The sequence below is a fragment of the Salmo salar genome, chromosome ssa02 (assembly GCF_905237065.1).
Source record: "Salmo salar chromosome ssa02, Ssal_v3.1, whole genome shotgun sequence".
Lineage (NCBI taxonomy): Eukaryota > Metazoa > Chordata > Actinopteri > Salmoniformes > Salmonidae > Salmo > Salmo salar.
The window spans coordinates 18,990,137-19,016,383 of NC_059443.1; the positions used below are offsets into that span (position 1 = coordinate 18,990,137).

Below are 26,247 nucleotides of genomic sequence, written 5' to 3' on the forward strand. Positions count from 1 at the left end.
ATGACAGCTCAGTGTGTGTGTTTAATGACAGCTCAGTGTGTGTGTTTAATGACAGCTCAGTGTGTGTGTTTAATGACAGCTCAGTGTGTGTGTGTTTAATGACAGCTCAGTGTGTGTGTTTAATGACAGCTCAGTGTGTGTGTTTAATGACAGCTCAGTGTGTGTGTTTAATGACAGCTCAGTGTGTGTGTTTAATGACAGCTCAGTGTGTGTGTTTAATGACAGCTCAGTGTGTGTGTTTAATGACAGCTCAGTGTGTGTGTGTTTAATGACAGCTCAGTGTGTGTGTTTAATGACAGCTCAGTGTGTGTGTGTTTAATGACAGCTCAGTGTGTGTGTTTTAATGACAGCTCAGTGTGTGTGTTTAATGACAGCTCAGTGTGTGTGTTTAATGACAGCTCAGTGTGTGTGTTTAATGACAGCTCAGTGTGTGTGTGTTTAATGACAGCTCAGTGTGTGTGTTTAATGACAGCTCAGTGTGTGTGTTTAATGACAGCTCAGTGTGTGTGTTTAATGACAGCTCAGTGTGTGTGTGTTTAATGACAGCTCAGTGTGTGTGTTTAATGACAGCTCAGTGTGTGTGTTTAATGACAGCTCAGTGTGTGTGTGTTTAATGACAGCTCAGTGTGTGTGTTTAATGACAGCTCAGTGTGTGTGTGTTTAATGACAGCTCAGTGTGTGTGTTTAATGACAGCTCAGTGTGTGTGTTTAATGACAGCTCAGTGTGTGTGTTTAATGACAGCTCAGTGTGTGTGTTTAATGACAGCTCAGTGTGTGTGTTTAATGACAGCTCAGTGTGTGTGTTTTAATGACAGCTCAGTGTGTGTGTTTAATGACAGCTCAGTGTGTGTGTTTAATGACAGCTCAGTGTGTGTGTTTAATGACAGCTCAGTGTGTGTGTTTAATGACAGCTCAGTGTGTGTGTTTAATGACAGCTCAGTGTGTGTGTTTAATGACAGCTCAGTGTGTGTGTTTAATGACAGCTCAGTGTGTGTGTGTTTAATGACAGCTCAGTGTGTGTGTTTAATGACAGCTCAGTGTGTGTGTTTAATGACAGCTCAGTGTGTGTGTTTAATGACAGCTCAGTGTGTGTGTTTAATGACAGCTCAGTGTGTGTGTTTAATGACAGCTCAGTGTGTGTGTTTAATGACAGCTCAGTGTGTGTGTTTAATGACAGCTCAGTGTGTGTGTTTTAATGACAGCTCAGTGTGTGTGTTTAATGACAGCTCAGTGTGTGTGTTTAATGACAGCTCAGTGTGTGTGTTTAATGACAGCTCAGTGTGTGTGTTTAATGACAGCTCAGTGTGTGTGTGTTTAATGACAGCTCAGTGTGTGTGTTTAATGACAGCTCAGTGTGTGTGTTTTATGACAGCTCAGTGTGTGTGTTTAATGACAGCTCAGTGTGTGTGGTTTAATGACAGCTCAGTGTGTGTGTTTAATGACAGCTCAGTGTGTGTGTTTAATGACAGCTCAGTGTGTGTGTTTAATGACAGCTCAGTGTGTGTGTGTTTAATGACAGCTCAGTGTGTGTGTTTAATGACAGCTCAGTGTGTGTGTGTTTAATGACAGCTCAGTGTGTGTGTTTAATGACAGCTCAGTGTGTGTGTTTAATGACAGCTCAGTGTGTGTGTGTTTAATGACAGCTCAGTGTGTGTGTTTAATGACAGCTCAGTGTGTGTGTGTTTAATGACAGCTCAGTGTGTGTGTGTTTAATGACAGCTCAGTGTGTGTGTGTTTAATGACAGCTCAGTGTGTGTGTGTTTAATGACAGCTCAGTGTGTGTGTTTAATGACAGCTCAGTGTGTGTGTTTAATGACAGCTCAGTGTGTGTGTTTAATGACAGCTCAGTGTGTGTGTTTAATGACAGCTCAGTGTGTGTGTGTTTAATGACAGCTCAGTGTGTGTGTTTAATGACAGCTCAGTGTGTGTGTTTAATGACAGCTCAGTGTGTGTGTGTTTAATGACAGCTCAGTGTGTGTGTTTAATGACAGCTCAGTGTGTGTGTTTAATGACAGCTCAGTGTGTGTGTTTAATGACAGCTCAGTGTGTGTTGTTTAATGACAGCTCAGTGTGTGTGTTTAATGACAGCTCAGTGTGTGTGTTTAATGACAGCTCAGTGTGTGTGTGTTTAATGACAGCTCAGTGTGTGTGTTTAATGACAGCTCAGTGTGTGTGTTTAATGACAGCTCAGTGTGTGTGTGTTTAATGACAGCTCAGTGTGTGTGTTTAATGACAGCTCAGTGTGTGTGTTTAATGACAGCTCAGTGTGTGTGTTTAATGACAGCTCAGTGTGTGTGTTTAATGACAGCTCAGTGTGTGTGTTTAATGACAGCTCAGTGTGTGTGTTTAATGACAGCTCAGTGTGTGTGTGTTTAATGACAGCTCAGTGTGTGTGTGTTTAATGACAGCTCAGTGTGTGTGTTTAATGACAGCTCAGTGTGTGTGTTTTAATGACAGCTCAGTGTGTGTTTTTAATGACAGCTCAGGTGTGTGTGTTTAATGACAGCTCAGTGTGTGTGTTTAATGACAGCTCAGTGTGTGTGTTTAATGACAGCTCAGTGTGTGTGTTTAATGACAGCTCAGTGTGTGTGTTTAATGACAGCTCAGTGTGTGTGTTTAATGACAGCTCAGTGTGTGTTGTTTAATGACAGCTCAGTGTGTGTGTTTAATGACAGCTCAGTGTGTGTGTTTAATGACAGCTCAGTGTGTGTGTTTAATGACAGCTCAGTGTGTGTGTTTAATGACAGCTCAGTGTGTGTGTTTAATGACAGCTCAGTGTGTGTGTTTAATGACAGCTCAGTGTGTGTGTTTAATGACAGCTCAGTGTGTGTGTTTAATGACAGCTCAGTGTGTGTGTGTTTAATGACAGCTCAGTGTGTGTGTTTAATGACAGCTCAGTGTGTGTGTTTAATGACAGCTCAGTGTGTGTGTTTAATGACAGCTCAGTGTGTGTGTTTAATGACAGCTCAGTGTGTGTGTGTTTAATGACAGCTCAGTGTGTGTGTTTTAATGACAGCTCAGTGTGTGTGTTTAATGACAGCTCAGTGTGTGTGTTTAATGACAGCTCAGTGTGTGTGTTTAATGACAGCTCAGTGTGTGTGTTTAATGACAGCTCAGTGTGTGTGTTTAATGACAGCTCAGTGTGTGTGTTTAATGACAGCTCAGTGTGTGTGTTTAATGACAGCTCAGTGTGTGTGTTTAATGACAGCTCAGTGTGTGTGTTTAATGACAGCTCAGTGTGTGTGTTTAATGACAGCTCAGTGTGTGTGTGTTTAATGACAGCTCAGTGTGTGTGTGTTTAATGACAGCTCAGTGTGTGTGTGTTTAATGACAGCTCAGTGTGTGTGTTTTTAATGACAGCTCAGTGTGTGTGTTTAATGACAGCTCAGTGTGTGTGTTTAATGACAGCTCAGTGTGTGTGTGTTTAATGACAGCTCAGTGTGTGTGTTTAATGACAGCTCAGTGTGTGTGTGTTTAATGACAGCTCAGTGTGTGTGTTTAATGACAGCTCAGTGTGTGTGTTTAATGACAGCTCAGTGTGTGTGTTTAATGACAGCTCAGTGTGTGTGTTTAATGACAGCTCAGTGTGTGTGTTTAATGACAGCTCAGTGTGTGTGTTTAATGACAGCTCAGTGTGTGTGTTTAATGACAGCTCAGTGTGTGTGTTTAATGACAGCTCAGTGTGTGTGTTTAATGACAGCTCAGTGTGTGTGTTTAATGACAGCTCAGTGTGTGTGTTTAATGACAGCTCAGTGTGTGTGTTTAATGACAGCTCAGTGTGTGTGTTTAATGACAGCTCAGTGTGTGTGTTTAATGACAGCTCAGTGTGTGTGTTTAATGACAGCTCAGTGTGTGTGTGTTTAATGACAGCTCAGTGTGTGTGTTTTAATGACAGCTCAGTGTGTGTGTTTAATGACAGCTCAGTGTGTGTGTTTAATGACAGCTCAGTGTGTGTGTGTTTAATGACAGCTCAGTGTGTGTGTGTTTAATGACAGCTCAGTGTGTGTGTTTAATGACAGCTCAGTGTGTGTGTTTAATGACAGCTCAGTGTGTGTGTTTAATGACAGCTCAGTGTGTGTGTTTAATGACAGCTCAGTGTGTGTGTTTAATGACAGCTCAGTGTGTGTGTGTTTAATGACAGCTCAGTGTGTGTGTTTTATGACAGCTCAGTGTGTGTGTTTAATGACAGCTCAGTGTGTGTGTGTTTAATGACAGCTCAGTGTGTGTGTTTAATGACAGCTCAGTGTGTGTGTTTAATGACAGCTCAGTGTGTGTGTTTAATGACAGCTCAGTGTGTGTGTTTAATGACAGCTCAGTGTGTGTGTTTAATGACAGCTCAGTGTGTGTGTTTTAATGACAGCTCAGTGTGTGTGTTTAATGACAGCTCAGTGTGTGTGTTTAATGACAGCTCAGTGTGTGTGTGTTTAATGACAGCTCAGTGTGTGTGTTTAATGACAGCTCAGTGTGTGTGTTTAATGACAGCTCAGTGTGTGTGGTTTAATGACAGCTCAGTGTGTGTGTTTTAATGACAGCTCAGTGTGTGTGTTTAATGACAGCTCAGTGTGTGTGTTTTAATGACAGCTCAGTGTGTGTGTTTAATGACAGCTCAGTGTGTGTGTGTTTAATGACAGCTCAGTGTGTGTGTTTTAATGACAGCTCAGTGTGTGTGTTTAATGACAGCTCAGTGTGTGTGTTTAATGACAGCTCAGTGTGTGTGTTTAATGACAGCTCAGTGTGTGTGTTTAATGACAGCTCAGTGTGTGTGTTTAATGACAGCTCAGTGTGTGTGTTTAATGACAGCTCAGTGTGTGTGTTTAATGACAGCTCAGTGTGTGTGTGTTTAATGACAGCTCAGTGTGTGTGTGTTTAATGACAGCTCAGTGTGTGTGTTTTAATGACAGCTCAGTGTGTGTGTTTTAATGACAGCTCAGTGTGTGTGTGTTTAATGACAGCTCAGTGTGTGTGTTTAATGACAGCTCAGTGTGTGTGTTTAATGACAGCTCAGTGTGTGTGTTTAATGACAGCTCAGTGTGTGTGTTTAATGACAGCTCAGTGTGTGTGTTTAATGACAGCTCAGTGTGTGTGTTTAATGACAGCTCAGTGTGTGTGTTTAATGACAGCTCAGTGTGTGTGTTTAATGACAGCTCAGTGTGTGTGTTTAATGACAGCTCAGTGTGTGTGTTTTATGACAGCTCAGTGTGTGTGTTTAATGACAGCTCAGTGTGTGTGTTTAATGACAGCTCATGTGTGTGTGTTTAATGACAGCTCAGTGTGTGTGTTTAATGACAGCTCAGTGTGTGTGTGTTTAATGACAGCTCAGTGTGTGTGTTTAATGACAGCTCAGTGTGTGTGTTTAATGACAGCTCAGTGTGTGTGTTTTATGACAGCTCAGTGTGTGTGTTTAATGACAGCTCAGTGTGTGTGTTTAATGACAGCTCAGTGTGTGTGTTTAATGACAGCTCAGTGTGTGTGTTTAATGACAGCTCAGTGTGTGTGTGTTTAATGACAGCTCAGTGTGTGTGTTTAATGACAGCTCAGTGTGTGTGTTTAATGACAGCTCAGTGTGTGTGTGTTTAATGACAGCTCAGTGTGTGTGTTTAATGACAGCTCAGTGTGTGTGTTTAATGACAGCTCAGTGTGTGTGTTTAATGACAGCTCAGTGTGTGTGTGTTTAATGACAGCTCAGTGTGTGTGTTTAATGACAGCTCAGTGTGTGTGTTTAATGACAGCTCAGTGTGTGTGTTTAATGACAGCTCAGTGTGTGTGTTTAATGACAGCTCAGTGTGTGTGTGTTTAATGACAGCTCAGTGTGTGTGTTTAATGACAGCTCAGTGTGTGTGTTTTATGACAGCTCAGTGTGTGTGTTTAATGACAGCTCAGTGTGTGTGTTTTTAATGACAGCTCAGTGTGTGTGTTTAATGACAGCTCAGTGTGTGTGTGTTTAATGACAGCTCAGTGTGTGTGTTTTAATGACAGCTCAGTGTGTGTGTTTAATGACAGCTCAGTGTGTGTGTTTAATGACAGCTCAGTGTGTGTGTTTAATGACAGCTCAGTGTGTGTGTTTAATGACAGCTCAGTGTGTGTGTTTAATGACAGCTCAGTGTGTGTGTTTAATGACAGCTCAGTGTGTGTGTGTTTAATGACAGCTCAGTGTGTGTGTTTAATGACAGCTCAGTGTGTGTGTTTAATGACAGCTCAGTGTGTGTGTGTTTAATGACAGCTCAGTGTGTGTGTTTTAATGACAGCTCAGTGTGTGTGTGTTTAATGACAGCTCAGTGTGTGTGTGTTTAATGACAGCTCAGTGTGTGTGTGTTTAATGACAGCTCAGTGTGTGTGTGTTTAATGACAGCTCAGTGTGTGTGTGTTTAATGACAGCTCAGTGTGTGTGTTTAATGACAGCTCAGTGTGTGTGTTTAATGACAGCTCAGTGTGTGTGTTTAATGACAGCTCAGTGTGTGTGTTTAATGACAGCTCAGTGTGTGTGTTTAATGACAGCTCAGTGTGTGTGTTTAATGACAGCTCAGTGTGTGTGTGTTTAATGACAGCTCAGTGTGTGTGTGTTTAATGACAGCTCAGTGTGTGTGTTTAATGACAGCTCAGTGTGTGTGTGTTTAATGACAGCTCAGTGTGTGTGTGTTTAATGACAGCTCAGTGTGTGTGTTTTATGACAGCTCAGTGTGTGTGTTTAATGACAGCTCAGTGTGTGTGTGTTTAATGACAGCTCAGTGTGTGTGTTTAATGACAGCTCAGTGTGTGTGTTTTAATGACAGCTCAGTGTGTGTGTTTAATGACAGCTCAGTGTGTGTGTTTAATGACAGCTCAGTGTGTGTGTTTAATGACAGCTCAGTGTGTGTGTTTAATGACAGCTCAGTGTGTGTGTGTTTAATGACAGCTCAGTGTGTGTGTTTAATGACAGCTCAGTGTGTGTGTTTAATGACAGCTCAGTGTGTGTTGTTTAATGACAGCTCAGTGTGTGTGTTTTAATGACAGCTCAGTGTGTGTGTGTTTAATGACAGCTCAGTGTGTGTGTTTAATGACAGCTCAGTGTGTGTGTTTAATGACAGCTCAGTGTGTGTGTTTAATGACAGCTCAGTGTGTGTGTTTAATGACAGCTCAGTGTGTGTGTTTAATGACAGCTCAGTGTGTGTGTTTAATGACAGCTCAGTGTGTGTGTTTAATGACAGCTCAGTGTGTGTGTTTTAATGACAGCTCAGTGTGTGTGGTTTAATGACAGCTCAGTGTGTGTGTTTAATGACAGCTCAGTGTGTGTGTTTAATGACAGCTCAGTGTGTGTGTGTTTAATGACAGCTCAGTGTGTGTGTGTTTAATGACAGCTCAGTGTGTGTGTTTAATGACAGCTCAGTGTGTGTGTTTTAATGACAGCTCAGTGTGTGTGTTTAATGACAGCTCAGTGTGTGTGTTTAATGACAGCTCAGTGTGTGTGTTTTAATGACAGCTCAGTGTGTGTGTTTAATGACAGCTCAGTGTGTGTGTTTAATGACAGCTCAGTGTGTGTGTTTAATGACAGCTCAGTGTGTGTGTTTAATGACAGCTCAGTGTGTGTGTTTAATGACAGCTCAGTGTGTGTGTGTTTAATGACAGCTCAGTGTGTGTGTGTTTAATGACAGCTCAGTGTGTGTGTTTAATGACAGCTCAGTGTGTGTGTTTAATGACAGCTCAGTGTGTGTGTTTTAATGACAGCTCAGTGTGTGTGTTTTAATGACAGCTCAGTGTGTGTGTTTTAATGACAGCTCAGTGTGTGTGTTTTAATGACAGCTCAGTGTGTGTGTTTAATGACAGCTCAGTGTGTGTGTTTAATGACAGCTCAGTGTGTGTGTGTTTAATGACAGCTCAGTGTGTGTGTTTAATGACAGCTCAGTGTGTGTGTTTAATGACAGCTCAGTGTGTGTGTTTAATGACAGCTCAGTGTGTGTGTTTTAATGACAGCTCAGTGTGTGTGTTTAATGACAGCTCAGTGTGTGTGTTTAATGACAGCTCAGTGTGTGTGTTTAATGACAGCTCAGTGTGTGTGTTTAATGACAGCTCAGTGTGTGTGTTTAATGACAGCTCAGTGTGTGTGTGTTTAATGACAGCTCAGTGTGTGTGTTTAATGACAGCTCAGTGTGTGTGTTTAATGACAGCTCAGTGTGTGTGTGTTTAATGACAGCTCAGTGTGTGTGTTTAATGACAGCTCAGTGTGTGTGTTTAATGACAGCTCAGTGTGTGTGTTTAATGACAGCTCAGTGTGTGTGTTTAATGACAGCTCAGTGTGTGTGTGTTTAATGACAGCTCAGTGTGTGTGTTTAATGACAGCTCAGTGTGTGTGTTTAATGACAGCTCAGTGTGTGTGTTTTAATGACAGCTCAGTGTGTGTGTTTAATGACAGCTCAGTGTGTGTGTTTAATGACAGCTCAGTGTGTGTGTTTAATGACAGCTCAGTGTGTGTGTTTAATGACAGCTCAGTGTGTGTGTTTAATGACAGCTCAGTGTGTGTGTTTAATGACAGCTCAGTGTGTGTGTTTAATGACAGCTCAGTGTGTGTGTTTAATGACAGCTCAGTGTGTGTGTTTAATGACAGCTCAGTGTGTGTGTTTAATGACAGCTCAGTGTGTGTGTTTAATGACAGCTCAGTGTGTGTGTTTAATGACAGCTCAGTGTGTGTGTGTTTAATGACAGCTCAGTGTGTGTGTTTAATGACAGCTCAGTGTGTGTGTTTAATGACAGCTCAGTGTGTGTGTTTAATGACAGCTCAGTGTGTGTGTTTTATGACAGCTCAGTGTGTGTGTTTAATGACAGCTCAGTGTGTGTGTTTTATGACAGCTCAGTGTGTGTGTGTTTAATGACAGCTCAGTGTGTGTGTTTAATGACAGCTCAGTGTGTGTGTTTAATGACAGCTCAGTGTGTGTGTTTAATGACAGCTCAGTGTGTGTGTTTTTAATGACAGCTCAGTGTGTGTGTGTTTAATGACAGCTCAGTGTGTGTGTTTAATGACAGCTCAGTGTGTGTGTTTTAATGACAGCTCAGTGTGTGTGTTTAATGACAGCTCAGTGTGTGTGTTTAATGACAGCTCAGTGTGTGTGTTTAATGACAGCTCAGTGTGTGTGTGTTTAATGACAGCTCAGTGTGTGTGTTTAATGACAGCTCAGTGTGTGTGTTTAATGACAGCTCAGTGTGTGTGTTTAATGACAGCTCAGTGTGTGTGTTTAATGACAGCTCAGTGTGTGTGTTTAATGACAGCTCAGTGTGTGTGTTTAATGACAGCTCAGTGTGTGTGTTTTAATGACAGCTCAGTGTGTGTGTGTTTAATGACAGCTCAGTGTGTGTGTTTAATGACAGCTCAGTGTGTGTGTTTTAATGACAGCTCAGTGTGTGTGTTTAATGACAGCTCAGTGTGTGTGTTTAATGACAGCTCAGTGTGTGTGTTTAATGACAGCTCAGTGTGTGTGTTTAATGACAGCTCAGTGTGTGTGTTTAATGACAGCTCAGTGTGTGTGTGTTTAATGACAGCTCAGTGTGTGTGTGTAATGACAGCTCAGTGTGTGTGTTTAATGACAGCTCAGTGTGTGTGTTTTATGACAGCTCAGTGTGTGTGTTTTATGACAGCTCAGTGTGTGTGTTTAATGACAGCTCAGTGTGTGTGTTTAATGACAGCTCAGTGTGTGTGTTTAATGACAGCTCAGTGTGTGTGTTTTATGACAGCTCAGTGTGTCTGTTTTATGACAGCTCAGTGTGTGTGTTTTAATGACAGCTCAGTGTGTGTGTTTAATGACAGCTCAGTGTGTGTGTTTAATGACAGCTCAGTGTGTGTGTTTAATGACAGCTCAGTGTGTGTGTTTAATGACAGCTCAGTGTGTGTGTTTTATGACAGCTCAGTGTGTGTGTTTTATGACAGCTCAGTGTGTGTGTTTAATGACAGCTCAGTGTGTGTGTTTAATGACAGCTCAGTGTGTGTGTTTAATGACAGCTCAGTGTGTGTGTTTAATGACAGCTCAGTGTGTGTGTGTGTTTAATGACAGCTCAGTGTGTGTGTTTAATGACAGCTCAGTGTGTGTGTTTAATGACAGCTCAGTGTGTGTGTTTAATGACAGCTCAGTGTGTGTGTTTAATGACAGCTCAGTGTGTGTGTTTAATGACATCTCAGTGTGTGTGTGTTTAATGACAGCTCAGTGTGTGTGTTTAATGACAGCTCAGTGTGTGTGTTTAATGACAGCTCAGTATGTGTGTGTTTAATGACAGCTCAGTGTGTGTGTGTGTTTAATGACAGCTCAGTGTGTGTGTTTTATGACTGCTCAGTGTGTGTGTTTAATGACAGCTCAGTGTGTGTGTGTGTTTAATGACAGCTTGGTGTGTGTGTTTAATGACAGCTTAGTGTGTGTGTTTTATGACAGCTCAGTGTGTGTGTTTTATGACAGCTCAGTGTGTGTGTTTAATGACAGCTTAGTGTGTGTGTTTAATGACAGCTTAGTGTGTGTGTTTAATGACAGCTCAGTGTGTGTGTTTAATGACAGCTCAGTGTGTGTGTTTAATGACAGCTCAGTGTGTGTGTTTAATGACAGCTCAGTGTGTGTGTTTTAATGACAGCTCAGTGTGTGTGTGTTTAATGACAGCTCAGTGTGTGTGTGTTTAATGACAGCTCAGTGTGTGTGTGTTTAATGACAGCTCAGTGTGTGTGTTTAATGACAGCTCAGTGTGTGTGTTTTAATGACAGCTCAGTGTGTGTGTTTAATGACAGCTCAGTGTGTGTGTGTTTAATGACAGCTCAGTGTGTGTGTGTTTAATGACAGCTCAGTGTGTGTGTTTAATGACAGCTCAGTGTGTGTGTTTAATGACAGCTCAGTGTGTGTGTTTAATGACTGCTCAGTGTGTGTGTTTAATGACAGCTCAGTGTGTGTGTTTAATGACAGCTCAGTGTGTGTGTTTAATGACAGCTCAGTGTGTGTGTTTAATGACAGCTCAGTGTGTGTGTGTTTAATGACAGCTCAGTGTGTGTGTGTTTAATGACAGCTCAGTGTGTGTGTTTAATGACAGCTCAGTATGTGTGTGTTTAATGACAGCTCAGTGTGTGTGTGTTTAATGACAGCTCAGTGTGTGTGTTTTATGACTGCTCAGTGTGTGTGTTTAATGACAGCTCAGTGTGTGTGTGTATTTAATGACAGCTTGGTGTGTGTGTTTAATGACAGCTTAGTGTGTGTGTTTTATGACAGCTCAGTGTGTGTGTTTTATGACAGCTCAGTGTGTGTGTTTAATGACAGCTTAGTGTGTGTGTTTAATGACAGCTCAGTGTGTGTGTTTAATGACAGCTCAGTGTGTGTGTTTAATGACAGCTCAGTGTGTGTGTTTAATGACAGCTCAGTGTGTGTGTTTAATGACAGCTCAGTGTGTGTGTGTTTAATGACAGCTCAGTGTGTGTGTGTTTAATGACAGCTCAGTGTGTGTGTGTTTAATGACAGCTCAGTGTGTGTGTGTTTAATGACAGCTCAGTGTGTGTGTTTAATGACAGCTCAGTGTGTGTGTGTTTAATGACAGCTCAGTGTGTGTGTTTAATGACAGCTCAGTGTGTGTGTTTAATGACAGCTCAGTGTGTGTGTTTTATGAAAGCTCAGTGTGTGTGTTTAATGACAGCTCAGTGTGTGTGTTTAATGACAGCTCAGTGTGTGTGTGTTTAATGACAGCTCAGTGTGTGTGTTTAATGACAGCTCAGTGTGTGTGTTTAATGACAGCTCAGTGTGTGTGTTTAATGACAGCTCAGTGTGTGTGTGTTTAATGACAGCTCAGTGTGTGTGTTTAATGACAGCTCAGTGTGTGTGTTTAATGACAGCTCAGTGTGTGTGTTTAATGACAGCTCAGTGTGTGTGTTTAATGACAGCTCAGTGTGTGTGTGTTTAATGACAGCTCAGTGTGTGTGTTTAATGACAGCTCAGTGTGTGTGTTTAATGACAGCTCAGTGTGTGTGTTTTATGACAGCTCAGTGTGTGTGTTTAATGACAGCTCAGTGTGTGTGTTTAATGACAGCTCAGTGTGTGTGTTTAATGACAGCTCAGTGTGTGTGTGTTTAATGACAGCTCAGTGTGTGTGTAATGACAGCTCAGTGTGTGTGTTTAATGACAGCTCAGTGTGTGTGTTTTATGACAGCTCAGTGTGTCTGTTTTATGACAGCTCAGTGTGTGTGTTTAATGACAGCTCAGTGTGTGTGTTTAATGACAGCTCAGTGTGTGTGTTTAATGACAGCTCAGTGTGTGTGTTTAATGACAGCTCAGTGTGTGTGTGTGTTTAATGACAGCTCAGTGTGTGTGTGTAATGACAGCTCAGTGTGTGTGTTTTATGACAGCTCAGTGTGTGTGTTTAATGACAGCTCAGTGTGTGTGTGTTTTTAATGACAGCTTAGTGTGTGTGTTTAATGACAGCTTAGTGTGTGTGTTTTATGACAGCTTAGTGTGTGTGTTTTATGACAGCTCAGTGTGTGTGTTTAATGACAGCTTAGTGTGTGTGTTTAATGACAGCTTAGTGTGTGTGTTTAATGACAGCTCAGTGTGTGTGTTTAATGACAGCTCAGTGTGTGTGTGTTTTATGACAGCTCAGTGTGTGTTGTTTAATGACAGCTCAGTGTGTGTGTGTTTAATGACAGCTCAGTGTGTTGTGTTTAATGACAGCTCAGTGTGTGTGTTTTATGACAGCTCAGTGTGTGTGTTTAATGACAGCTCAGTGTGTGTGTTTTAATGACAGCTCAGTGTGTGTGTGTTTAATGACAGCTCAGTGTGTGTGTTTAATGACAGCTCAGTGTGTGTGTTTAATGACAGCTCAGTGTGTGTGTTTTATGACAGCTCAGTGTGTGTGTGTTTAATGACAGCTCAGTGTGTGTGTTTTTTGACAGCTCAGTGTGTGTGTGTTTAATGACAGCTCAGTGTGTGTGTGTTTAATGACAGCTCAGTGTGTGTGTTTAATGACAGCTCAGTGTGTGTGTGTTTAATGACAGCTCAGTGTGTGTGTTTAATGACAGCTCAGTGTGTGTGTTTAATGACAGCTCAGTGTGTGTGTGTTTAATGACAGCTCAGTGTGTGTGTTTAATGACAGCTCAGTGTGTGTGTTTAATGACAGCTCAGTGTGTGTGTTTAATGACAGCTCAGTGTGTGTGTTTAATGACAGCTCAGTGTGTGTGTTTAATGACAGCTCAGTGTGTGTGTTTAATGACAGCTCAGTGTGTGTGTTTAATGACAGCTCAGTGTGTGTGTTTAATGACAGCTCAGTGTGTGTGTTTAATGACAGCTCAGTGTGTGTGTTTAATGACAGCTCAGTGTGTGTGTTTAATGACAGCTCAGTGTGTGTGTGTTTAATGACAGCTCAGTGTGTGTGTGTTTAATGACAGCTCAGTGTGTGTGTTTAATGACAGCTCAGTGTGTGTGTGTTTAATGACAGCTCAGTGTGTGTGTGTTTAATGACAGCTCAGTGTGTGTGTGTTTAATGACAGCTCAGTGTGTGTGTTTAATGACAGCTCAGTGTGTGTGTGTTTGATGACAGCTCAGTGTGTGTGTGTTTGATGACAGCTCAGTGTGTGTGTGTTTAATGACAGCTCAGTGTGTGTGTGTTTAATGACAGCTCAGTGTGTGTGTGTTTAATGACAGCTCAGTGTGTGTGTGTTTGATGACAGCTCAGTGTGTGTGTGTTTAATGACAGCTCAGTGTGTGTGTTTAATGACAGCTCAGTGTGTGTGTTTAATGACAGCTCAGTGTGTGTGTTTTATGACAGCTCAGTGTGTGTGTGTTTAATGACAGCTCAGTGTGTGTGTTTAATGACAGCTCAGTGTGTGTGTTTAATGACAGCTCAGTGTGTGTGTTTAATGACAGCTCAGTGTGTGTGTTTAATGACAGCTCAGTGTGTGTGTTTAATGACAGCTCAGTGTGTGTGTTTAATGACAGCTCAGTGTGTGTGTTTAATGACAGCTCAGTGTGTGTGTGTTTAATGACAGCTCAGTGTGTGTGTTTAATGACAGCTCAGTGTGTGTGTGTTTAATGACAGCTCAGTGTGTGTGTTTAATGACAGCTCAGTGTGTGTGTTTTATGACAGCTCAGTGTGTGTGTTTAATGACAGCTCAGTGTGTGTGTTTAATGACAGCTCAGTGTGTGTGTTTAATGACAGCTCAGTGTGTGTGTTTAATGACAGCTCAGTGTGTGTGTTTTTAATGACAGCTCAGTGTGTGTGTGTTTAATGACAGCTCAGTGTGTGTGTGTGTTTAATGACAGCTCAGTGTGTGTGTTTAATGACAGCTCAGTGTGTGTGTGTTTAATGACAGCTCAGTGTGTGTGTTTAATGACAGCTCAGTGTGTGTGTGTTTAATGACAGCTCAGTGTGTGTGTTTTAATGACAGCTCAGGTGTGTGTGTTTAATGACAGCTCAGTGTGTGTGTTTAATGACAGCTCAGTGTGTGTGTTTAATGACAGCTCAGTGTGTGTGTTTTATGACAGCTCAGTGTGTGTGTTTAATGACAGCTCAGTGTGTGTGTTTAATGACAGCTCAGTGTGTGTGTTTTATGACAGCTCAGTGTGTGTGTGTTTAATGACAGCTCAGTGTGTGTGTTTTATGACAGCTCAGTGTGTGTGTGTTTAATGACAGCTCAGTGTGTGTGTTTAATGACAGCTCAGTGTGTGTGTGTTTAATGACAGCTCAGTGTGTGTGTGTTTAATGACAGCTCAGTGTGTGTGTTTAATGACAGCTCAGTGTGTGTGTTTAATGACAGCTCAGTGTGTGTGTTTAATGACAGCTCAGTGTGTGTGTTTAATGACAGCTCAGTGTGTGTGTTTAATGACAGCTCAGTGTGTGTGTGTTTAATGACAGCTCAGTGTGTGTGTGTTTAATGACAGCTCAGTGTGTGTGTGTTTAATGACAGCTCAGTGTGTGTGTTTAATGACAGCTCAGTGTGTGTGTGTTTGATGACAGCTCAGTGTGTGTGTGTTTAATGACAGCTCAGTGTGTGTGTGTTTAATGACAGCTCAGTGTGTGTGTGTTTAATGACAGCTCAGTGTGTGTGTGTTTAATGACAGCTCAGTGTGTGTGGCGTCTATATTCTCTGAGAGTATGTGGGCTACGTTTTCTGATGTCGACAATAATTGATGCAGATGATGTAAGCAGAGCATAATATAATAGCCAAGGCACATGATGCACGCTGCAGTATGTATAAATTATTACAAACAGTAACCAAACTGCTCCTAACTGCCCTGGCCTCCTGACTGTGTGTTACGTGCTGATCTCCTCTCCTCTGTTCCAGGACCTGTTGTTCAGTGCTTGTGGTCTGAGTGTCCTCTTCTCTGTTCCAGGACCTGTTATTCAGTGCTTGTGGTCTGAGTGTCCTCTTCTCTGTTCCAGGACCTGTTGTTCAGTGTTTGTGGTCTGAGTGTCCTCTTCTCTGTTCCAGGACCTGTTGTTCAGTGCTTGTGGTCTGAGTGTCCTCTTCTCTGTTCCAGGACCTGTTGTTCAGTGCTTGTGGTCTGAGTATTCTCTCCTCTGTTCCAGGACCTGTTGTTCAGTGCTTGTGGTCTGAGTATTCTCTCCTCTGTTCCAGGACCTGTTGTTCAGTGCTTGTGGTCTGAGTGTCCTCTTCTCTGTTCCAGGACCTGTTGTTCAGTGTTTGTGGTCTGAGTGTCCTCTTCTCTGTTCCAGGACCTGTTGTTCAGTGCTTGTGGTCTGAGTGTCCTCTTCTCTGTTCCAGGACCTGTTGTTCAGTGCTTGTGGTCTGAGTATTCTCTCTACCATCATCTGTACTCTCTCTACTGTCACCTGTAGTATACACATCTTCTCCCTGGACCTAGTGCACCTGGTGAGTCTACACACACACACACACACACACACACACACACACACACACACACACACACACACACACACACACACAAAATATTTTCTTTATCCATCCCTTATGATTCCTCCCCTCCTCTATCTCTGTTTGTTTCTCTCTAGCTTGCCCCGCACCGCTCTCGCTCCGTCAACCCAGAATGCACCACTCCTCAGGACGCCTTCCTGACCAACATCATGGACTTTGAGGAGTTTGTCCCGCCCATCCCTCCGCCCCCCTACTACCCCCCTGAATACACCTGCAGCTCTGAGACAGACGCACAGAGGTAATAACACACACACAGGTAGCCTGAAGGTTAGAGCGTTGGGGTTGCTGGTTCGGATACCGGACCTGACAAGGTGATAAATATGTTGCTGTGCCCTTGAGCATCGCACTTAACCCTAATTGCTCCAGGGGCGCTGGACAATGGTGACCCTGGCTGTGACCCCACTCCCTGCGGGTGTCTCAGGGGGAGTTGGGGTATGCAAGAACCACATTTGTTACAGTTTTTCTTCAATTGCTAACAATCATTGGTCAATACTGAAGCCACTCTTTCAAAACTCTTCACACAGTCTGCATTACCAACATGCATCTTGGCCAAACAGTTAATCTCACCTCCAAAACTCATTCAAACCACCAAAACACTTCATACATGTCTCAAAATAAGCTTGTTCGACCAAAACACTGGCAACAATTCTCACTCAGAAAGCATACAGTCACTCATAACACACTGACCTAAAAAACACTAACAGGGAGAATTACATAAATGATGGACTTTTCTTTGAAGTTTGAATGATTTTTCACATAAATCAGTATTTCATTATAGAATAAGATGAACACCTTTTCACTTTATTGACTGTACTAAAGTATATGTAACAAGAATGAATCAGAAATGCAGCAATTTGCTTCAATAACCTTAATTTTTTCTATATCTTTGCATATAGTAATTTACTTGTGAACAATAAAAAGTTGAAACAAAAAACTAATTCCAGAAATTCCAGGACTGCAATAATAATTACAAAAACACATTAACAACATGTATAGTATAACACTCATACTATACAGTACTGTGAGGGTTCTAGTTCTCATCAACATGTATAGTATAATCACTCATACTGTACAGTACTGTGAGGGTTCTAGCTCTCATCAACATGTATAGTATAATCACTCATACTGTACAGTACTGTGAGGGTTCTAGCTCTCATCAACATGTATAGTATAATCACTCATACTGTACAGTACTGTGAGGGTTCTAGTTCTCATCAACATGTATAGTATAATCACTCATACTGTACAGTACTGTGAGGGTTCTAGTTCTCATCAACATGTATAGTATAATCACTCATACTGTACAGTACTGTGAGGGTTCTAGTTCTCATCAACATGTATAGTATAATCACTCATACTGTACAGTACTGTGAGGGTTCTAGTTCTCATCAACATGTGTAGTATAATCACTCATACTGTACAGTACTGTGAGGGTTCTAGTTCTCATCAACATGTATAGTATAATCACTCATACTGTACAGTACTGTGAGGGTTCTAGTTCTCATCAACATGTGTAGTATAATCACTCATACTGTACAGTACTGTGAGGGTTCTAGTTCTCATCAACATGTATAGTATAATCACTCATACTGTACAGTACTGTGAGGGTTCTAGTTCTCATCAACATGTATAGTATAATCACTCATACTGTACAGTACTGTGAGGGTTCTAGTTCTCATCAACATGTGTAGTATAATCACTCATACTGTACGGTACTGTGAGGGTTCTAGTTCTCATCAACATGTGTAGTATAATCACTCATACTGTACGGTACTGTGAGGGTTCTAGTTCTCATCAACATGTATAGTATAATCACTCATACTGTACAGTACTGTGAGGGTTCTAGTTCTCATCAACATGTATAGTATAATCACTCATACTGTACAGTACTGTGAGGGTTCTAGTTCTCATCAACATGTCTGGTATAATCACTCATACTGTACAGTACTGTGAGGGTTCTAGTTCTCATCAACATGTATAGTATAATCACTCATACTGTACAGTACTGTGAGGGTTCTAGCTCTCATCAACATGTATAGTATAATCACTCATACTGTACAGTACTGTGAGGGTTCTAGTTCTCATCAACATGTATAGTATAATCACTCATACTGTACAGTACTGTGAGGGTTCTAGTTCTCATCAACATGTGTAGTATAACACTCATACTGTACAGTACTGTGAGGGTTCTAGTTCTCATCAACATGTATAGTATAACACTCATACTGTACGGTACTGTGAGGGTTCTAGTTCTCATCAACATGTATAGTATAATCACTCATACTGTACAGTACTGTGAGGGTTCTAGTTCTCATCAACATGTGTAGTATAATCACTCATACTGTACAGTACTGTGAGGGTTCTAGTTCTCATCAACATGTATAGTATAATCACTCATACTGTACAGTACTGTGAGGGTTCTAGTTCTCATCAACATGTCTAGTATAATCACTCATACTGTACAGTACTGTGAGGGTTCTAGTTCTCATCAACATGTATAGTATAATCACTCATACTGTACAGTACTGTGAGGGTTCTAGTTCTCATCAACATGTATAGTATAATCACTCATACTGTACAGTACTGTGAGGGTTCTAGTTCTCATCAACATGTGTAGTATAATCACTCATACTGTACAGTACTGTGAGGGTTCTAGTTCTCATCAACATGTATAGTATAATCACTCATACTGTACAGTACTGTGAGGGTTCTAGTTCTCCCTCTCTCCTGCATTTGGCCACAAGTTCTCATCAACATCACATCTTAAGTCTTCTCAGTTGATGCATCTTGGAAAGTATCTTCTGTAATTTGTAATCCAACCCTGGCAGTCTTCAGGAGAAGTGTCTCCACACCCCGCATTCATGTCCAGTAAGGACATCTGGTCATGTGGATGGTGGTCATAATCCTTCCACCTCCACGCAGAGAGAAACTCCTCTATGGGGTTTAGGAAGGGGGAGTATGTAGGCAGGAATAGTACTGACATCCTGGGATGTGCAGTAAACCAGTCTGTGACTGCAGCAGAGTGGTGGAATGCCACATTATCCCACACAACAACGAAGGTAGGGGAGTTTCTTGCCCCTCTCTCCTCCGCTGGCACAAGTCGATTATGCAGGTCATCCAGAAAAGAAGTGAGCCTCTCTGTATTGTAGGGGCCAATGAGTGGTTTGTGTAACAGCAAACCACCATTGGACAGTACTGCACACATTGTGATGTTAGCTCCTCTCTGGCCTGGGACATCCACGGTTGCTCTCTGTCCAATCACATTTCTTCCCCTGTGGCATGTTTTTGCCAGGTTGAATCCAGCTTTATCCACAAAGATGAGTGTATGTGCAGTTTGCCTGGCTTCCATCTCCATTACTCTCTAAAATACAGTAAATCCACAGTTTTACAGTACTTTACATGTGTATGTATTGAACAGACATCTTACCTGGACATACTGATACCGGAGTTCTCTCACAGGTTCACCGTTTCTCTCAAAGGGTACAGTGTACAACTGCTTCATCCTTATTTTATGTTTCTCTAGGACTCTGGCAATTGTCGTTGTGCTGACTGTATTCACATTCCCAAAAGTGATAGTCTACCAGCACTCTGTCCCGAACTTCCCACAGTTTTATTGCATTGTTGCCAATTATCATGTCAACCACGGCAATTTCCTGTTCAGCTGATAATATTCTGCCTCTTCCTCCTCTGGGAGGCAACCTTTGGATCCTACTGAAAAACACAAAACAATCAATATATTTCCAAATGTCAGTACATGTAAAAATGTAAACATACTGTATTGTACTGTAATATGTAGTTCAAGAGAGACCATGGTTTACAACATGGTCAATAATTGTGGCCCTTATCTCATCCTCCACACATTCTCCCTCTCCCTGCCACTCTTCTTCCCCCACCAACCTGTCTTCCTTCATCCATGTTTCCAAGCTAAATCATTCCTAAGCCGTCCTCTTTTGTCTGTTTGGTAGCGAGACTAAAAACAGGACACTTGGGTAGGCTTTCAGCTGAAATTGCAATCAGCTGTGTTTGGAATTATTAAATGTTCTGCTGAGTTTTTCTATGTTTCAATCAGGTTACTGCAGAAATGCATGACATTTGCCATCATTCTGTGTTGAATGTGTTTTTCACAGTTTTGGAAACAGTGTGTCAGCATTTGAAAACGTGCTGCAAGTATATAGTTTTGCAGGTGGTGGAGTATGAATGAGAAAAAAGTTCATGGATTTTGGAGAATAAGGTCATTGGATGCATTTTGTGTGAAAGCAATGAAAAATGATTCACAGTTTGGTCCAAATACACTTCTGTGTCGCTGACTGTGTGAAGAGTTTTCACAATGTGACTTCAGTTTGGACCAATGCATGTTAGCAATTGGAAAAAAAACTGTAAACACAAATATATATATTATTATTACACACACACGCTAGCATTTGTAAATAGCCAATAAAATCATTCTTCATTGTTTGTCTGTGTATCTATATGTCCTCAGTATCACCTATAACGGGTCGATGGAGAGTCCAGTGCCTCTGTACCCCACTGACTGTCCCCCTCCTTACGAATTAGTGATGGGACAGAGAGCAGCTAGCCAGGTCAGTGGGGTAATCTGGACATGTTTGCTTGTGTGTGTGTGTGTGTGTGTGTGTGTGTGTGTGTGTGTGTGTGTGTGTGTGTGTGTGTGTGTGTGTGTGTGTGTGTGTGTGTGTGTGTGTGTGTGTGTGTGTGTGTGTGTGTGTGTGTGTGTGTGTGTGTGTGTGTGTGTGTGTGTGTGGAGAGAGAGAGAATGTGCTAAGCAGGAATACAGGACAGTTGCCTCTGTGTGTTTGTATGTGTGTACGTGTGCATGCGGGTGTGTGTGTCTATTAAACACATGTCCTGTGTGGTTGTCTTTAGGCCACGGTGTTTGACAGCCATGGGAACGAGCTGTCAGGAGAGAGGGCCACATCCACTGCCTTCAGCGGAGAGGGTGAGAGTCACATGCTACATTCTGTTCACTTCAGCTCTATTATTCATGTTTTTACAGGTCTGTATTGAATGGAGAGTTTCCATGAAGGGCCCATTGACTCTTTACCTACAGTTCAAATCAGAAGTTTACATACACCTTAGCCAAATACATTTAAACTCAGTTTTTCACAGTTCCTGACATTTAATCCTAGTAAAAAAAATATTCTGAGGTCTTGGCTGATTTCTTTTGATTTTCCCATGATGTCAAGCAAAGAGGCACTGAATTTGAAGGTTGGCCTTGAAATACATCCACAGGTACACCTCCAATTGACTCAAATTGTATCAGTTAGCCTATCAGAAGCTTCTAAAGCCATGACATCATTTTCTGGAATTTTCCAAGCAGTTTAAAGGCAGTCAATTTAGTGTATGTAAACTTCTGACCCACTGGAATTGTGATACAGTGAATTATAAGTGAAATAATCTGTTTGTAAACAATTGTTGGAAAAATGACTTGTGTCATGCAGAAAGTAGATGTCCTAACCGACTTGCCAAAACTATAGTTTGTTAACAAGAAATTTGTAGAGAGGTTGAAAAACGAGTTTTAATGACTGCAACCTAAGTGTATGTAAACTTCCGACTTCAACTGTAAACAGGCAACACTGCCAATTCATAAATTTAGCCTTATATAAACAAGTAAATGAACCGTCTCCCTCCATCCAGTCTCCATGGACAGTGGTTCTCTGTTGATGTCGGAGATCATTGACATCCCAGATGACTCCTCACCTTCAGAGGACTCCTGCCTCGTTGGGGTGGGGGGGAGGGCTAGGGGGGAGAGAGGGAGCACCTGGGGAGTGGAGGGGGGAGACGGGGGAGAAGGAGGGGAGTATGTGAGCTTCCGTGCCCCCCCTCCCCAAGCCCCGGAGAGTCCCCTGGTAGAGAGTCCCCTGGTGGGCCCCAGGGCCAGGCGATGCTACAGAGGAGAGAGGTCCAACTCCTGCTCCTCATCTAGCACTGCTACAGCTACATACAGGTAAGTACAAGGACAATCACACACACAGTTCACAGCCACTTTCTTACAGCTCCTTCTCAAAAGAGAACAACCCTCCCCCTCCCCCCTCTTTGCAGGTCTCCAGTGTTGAGGCGACAGGCTATGTTGGCCAGTAGTTGTTCCCAGTTGGAGCTGCTAGAGGGCGCCACCTCTCACCAGCGCTCCTCTATCCTAGAGAAACGAGTCGGGCCTTGCACCCCTTTACGACGCGGTTCCACCTCTGCCTCTGCAGCTCCTGCCACTTCCTCATCCTCAGCTGTCAATCAGCAGGGTGGTCAGGGCAATGGGGTGCCCCTCCCCCTACAGCCGTTATACCTGCGTCGTCAGGGTGGAAGGAGCGAGAGGAGGGATAGTGGCGGGCTTCTGACCCTAGTGAGGTCACACAGCGAGCCTGGCCTCAGCTCTTCTGCTGATACAGGTGGGTACACACACACAACACACATGTACAGACATCCAGTGTTAGTGATTTACAACTCACACTATGAACACACTATATAACACACTATGCAAGAAAGACGAGGTGATAGTTTGCATTTCATATCTATATCATACCTCCCTCTCTCCCTCTCCCTCACTCTCTCCTCTTTCACTCCCTCTCTCCTCTCTCTCTCTCCCTCCCTCTCTCCTCTATCTCTCCCTCCCTCTCCCTCCATCTCTCCCCTCCCTCTCTCCTCTCTCCCTTCCTTTCTCCTCCCTCCCTTTCTCCTCTCTCCCTTCCTCTCTCTCCCTCCTTCTCTCCTCCCTTTCTCAACTCTCCCACCCTCTCTCCCTTCTCCCAACTCCTTCTCTTCTCTCCCCTCCCTCTCTCCTCTCCCTCTCTCCTCTCTCCCTCCCTCTCTGCTCTCTCCCTCCCTCTCTGCTCTAGTTGACTTCAGTGGTGGCTCAGTGGGCAGTAAAGGAGTGAGGGAGGGCTCTCAGACCTCTACAGACACAGGTGAGAAGTTAAAGGTTAGCGGTTAGAGAAGGCAGTATTGACCACCCTTGGGTTAGACACTACAGATTATAGTTTCTGTCTGTCTTCCCCAGGTCCGTCCTCTGAGGCATGCCTGCTGCCCCGCTCCTCTCTGGTGCCCCCCTCAGCCCTCCTCCCCAGGAAAGGCAGTGTGAAGGCAGCCACCATGGGGCGCACCTTGCCCCTCTCCAAAGGCCCCGCCAACTCTCCCTTGCACCTGCCCAAAGAATGCAACCGCTCTCTTGGGGACCTCAAGGTGTGTAATGGCTGAAAAAGACTAATAACAGCAGCCATAAACTCTGCAAAGATACTTATATCTAGAAATTGACATATTGTATGTAGAAAGATTATGCCAGGTCCTCATTTCTCATCCTCTCTCCTTTTCTTCCTGTCAGGTGACGAGGGGGTTGGTGGCTCGCTTCCTGCAGCGCTCCAAACGGAACCTGGCGTCCGCCGCAGAGCATTCTGGGAACACGGGACAAGGTCAGAAAAGGAGAGGCGGGGTGGAGGGCAACGGGACAGGCCATCTCCCTTTAGAGCAGGTAACACACACTGACACATATACACACATACAGTAAATACACACATACTCACACACACATACAGACGCACACACTCACACTAGTGTCTGTCTGTCTGTCTCCAGGTGTTACGTAACTCCTGGGGGGCCAGCCAGGGATCCCACCCCCCACACCCTCATCACCGTGGTCACCACCACTCCCATAGCGACAGCCGCCACAACCGCCGTCATAGCAACCAAACCCCTGTGACGGAGGGGATCCACTTGCGCAGCTGCGGCGACTTAAGCTCCTCCTCCTCTGCGTCGCTATGGCGATTACTGACAGCCAACCCCCCTCACGGGTCATCAGGGGCGCTGTACACAGAGTCAGCCCTGTGAGAGGGGGAGGAGGGAGGAAAGATGGGAGGGGAGGGGGAGGAAAAGGAGAGGAGGCAGAAAGTGTACACACACAGAGGAGAGTGGAGGCATGGTATGGTCTAATGAAGAAGAGATACAAAGGGAGGAGGAGAGGCGAAGGATGGTAGGATGAGTTAGACATGGGAGAGGAAGGATGAAGGAACAGGCTACTGACATATCCTGATGGGCGGTGGAGGGAGTCAGCACTATGAGGAGGGAACGACTGGACCTTTGCTACAGCCTTGTTCCAATACTTTCAACATGCATCCTTCCTCTTTCCCCTTGGAGCCCTCCTCTGCACCTGTGCCTGGCCTTCCTTTCCTGAACTTTGACCTCTCGACTAACCTCCTATCTTCAACCTCCACCTAGCCATACTGAACACAACTCTATCTGTCCTCTCCAACTCTCTGGGATCTCTCTCTAACTTCAAGACTAGAGAGGATGGAGAGAAGGAGTAGGATAATTAAGTTTCTCCTAGACTCTGAGCTATGGTCAGTTTAGTGTTTCCCCTCCTAATGGTTAAGGTTAGGATCAGTGGAGCATAAGCTGATCCTAGATCTGTGTCTAAGGTAAACACTTTTCTGGAGCTGTGAACATCACTCTCACACGAACCGCATACACTCATTAAACTGCTCACTCTTTTTCAAAACTCAAATGTACGTTCATTAATCCAGCTCTTCATCCGGAGCGAAACTCATTTTAAGTGTTCACGGAACTCACCTTTTTGTCTTCCACTCGTGAAATGGTTAACCTTCCTTTTCTCCTGATGACACTGTAAAATGTACAGAAAATGTATACTCGTTTTGCCCACTGACAGTGAAAGTTTAATGGCCTGCTAGTGTCGCCGTATGTTTACAATCTTACATCGTTATTATTTTAGTCATTTTTTTTTGTGGTTCATTTTCTTGAGGTAAAATCAACATGTAATCCTCAACACCCCTTACCTAGTCCATCTCCAAACTGCCTTCAGAAGAAAGGTGCCTCAAACTCAAAACTCACATACCATCTACCCCAAACTCAAAACTAACTCTATTACAGCCTTCCCTGTAGCTCAGTTGGTAGAGCATGGTGTTTGCAACACCAGGGTTGTGGGTTCGATTCCCACGGGGGGCCAGCATAGAAGAAAAAAATGTATGAAATGTATGCATTCACTACTGTAAGTCACTCTGGATAAGAGCGTCTGCTAAATGACTAAAATGTAAATGTAATAACACTGGTCTAAGACATCATACTCCCAAACTCGGCGTTTCCTCTCTCTGAGATGACCGTGGACATAGCGATTTGATTTGTTTGTTATGCTACAAAACCCCCCATAATGTACTCCAAATGAACAGGAGCCTTGGTCAAATACTACAACTTCCCTCCCTGTGTATCAAATCCTACAAAATAACTAACCTCCCCCTAAGAATGACTTTAGCTGCATGTTTTGGCAATGCTTCTTACTTTTCTCCCTCTCTCTCTCTCTCTTGCACCAAAACCTAGTTGCTCTGAGCCTTTGGAAATGTGTTAATGTATAGTGAAGGGGATGGATCAATGTTGTGCTGTTGAACCCAGAGCCGTAGATATACTGAGATCTAACTAACTATCATCCACGAACTCTGTGATGTGTATGGCTCTGGCTGAACGGTTATGTATGATAAATTGCACCTCAGTATGATTCCAAAAGCACTAAAGAGATTCTTGCAATAAATGTACAGATAAGTTTGTATAGATGTTGGGGATCAGATATTCAGGATGGTAGTTCCAGCAAGACTTAGTGGGAACTATGAGAATCTGCATATTATAGTCTGATACTGGAGGTTGGACGACACAAAGTGTGCAGTATTCTTAGAGGACATACTGTCTGCATTGGACTAGAAAGCTAGCTAACCTCAACCCAGTCGGACAAGAGTTATACACGGAATGGCGATATTGTGAAGACTTAAGTTTTGAATATACACACAATTATGTATCTAACTGATTTAAACACAACACACAGATACACATATGCACACACACACGCGCGCACACACACACACACACACACACACACACACACACACACACACACACACACACACACACACACACACACACACACACACACACACACACACACACACACACACACACACACACACACACACAGACAGCAGACAGACACACAACCACACACACACACTCAAACACACAGAAGCACTGAGCTGTGTTAAAAATGTTGCTATAATTTCTACCTCCTATTTTGCACATTGTATAATTGTATGGCTTGAAGTGATAGAGCCTAACTGAATAAACATATTATTCTCTTCAAATATGATATGTAAATGTTCTAATGCAAGAACTTTTAATGCAAGTCATGTATTTCAACATATTGAATAAATTATCCACAACATGAAAGTGTTCATGTGTCTAATGCGTTCAAAATGTGTAGCTAGTCGAAACATTTTATAGAAATGCGCTATTCCATTTTATTCTGTTCTTATGAACCACAGATTTAATGTTGCATATTATATATTGTTTCATGTATTAGACTATTAGCAAAGAAACCT

General features: G+C 42.8%; 2 protein-coding genes across 2 annotated transcripts in view; both read left to right on the top strand.

Moving 5' to 3' along the window:
- LOC123733553 (protein FAM189B-like) overlaps window positions 1–20,893 on the top strand; it is a 68,845-nt gene extending 47,952 nt beyond the window's left edge. Inside the window, exons 5-9 of the mRNA XM_045712842.1 lie at window positions 15,701–15,808; window positions 15,949–16,109; window positions 20,352–20,451; window positions 20,753–20,825; window positions 20,883–20,893. Of these exons, the coding sequence (XP_045568798.1) occupies window positions 15,701–15,808; window positions 15,949–16,109; window positions 20,352–20,451; window positions 20,753–20,825; window positions 20,883–20,893 (453 nt within the window). The remainder of the gene's footprint in view (window positions 1–15,700; window positions 15,809–15,948; window positions 16,110–20,351; window positions 20,452–20,752; window positions 20,826–20,882) is intronic.
- Window positions 20,894–21,643: 750 nt separating this feature from the next.
- Window positions 21,644–26,095, top strand: LOC123728170 (protein FAM189B-like). The gene is made up of 6 exons (XM_045699007.1): window positions 21,644–21,833; window positions 21,929–22,269; window positions 22,717–22,785; window positions 22,878–23,059; window positions 23,199–23,345; window positions 23,450–26,095. Exons 2-6 carry the CDS (start codon window positions 21,954–21,956, stop codon window positions 23,699–23,701), a joined length of 966 nt encoding a protein of 321 aa, XP_045554963.1. The 5' UTR covers window positions 21,644–21,833; window positions 21,929–21,953; the 3' UTR covers window positions 23,702–26,095.
- The last annotated feature ends 152 nt before the right edge of the window (window positions 26,096–26,247 follow it).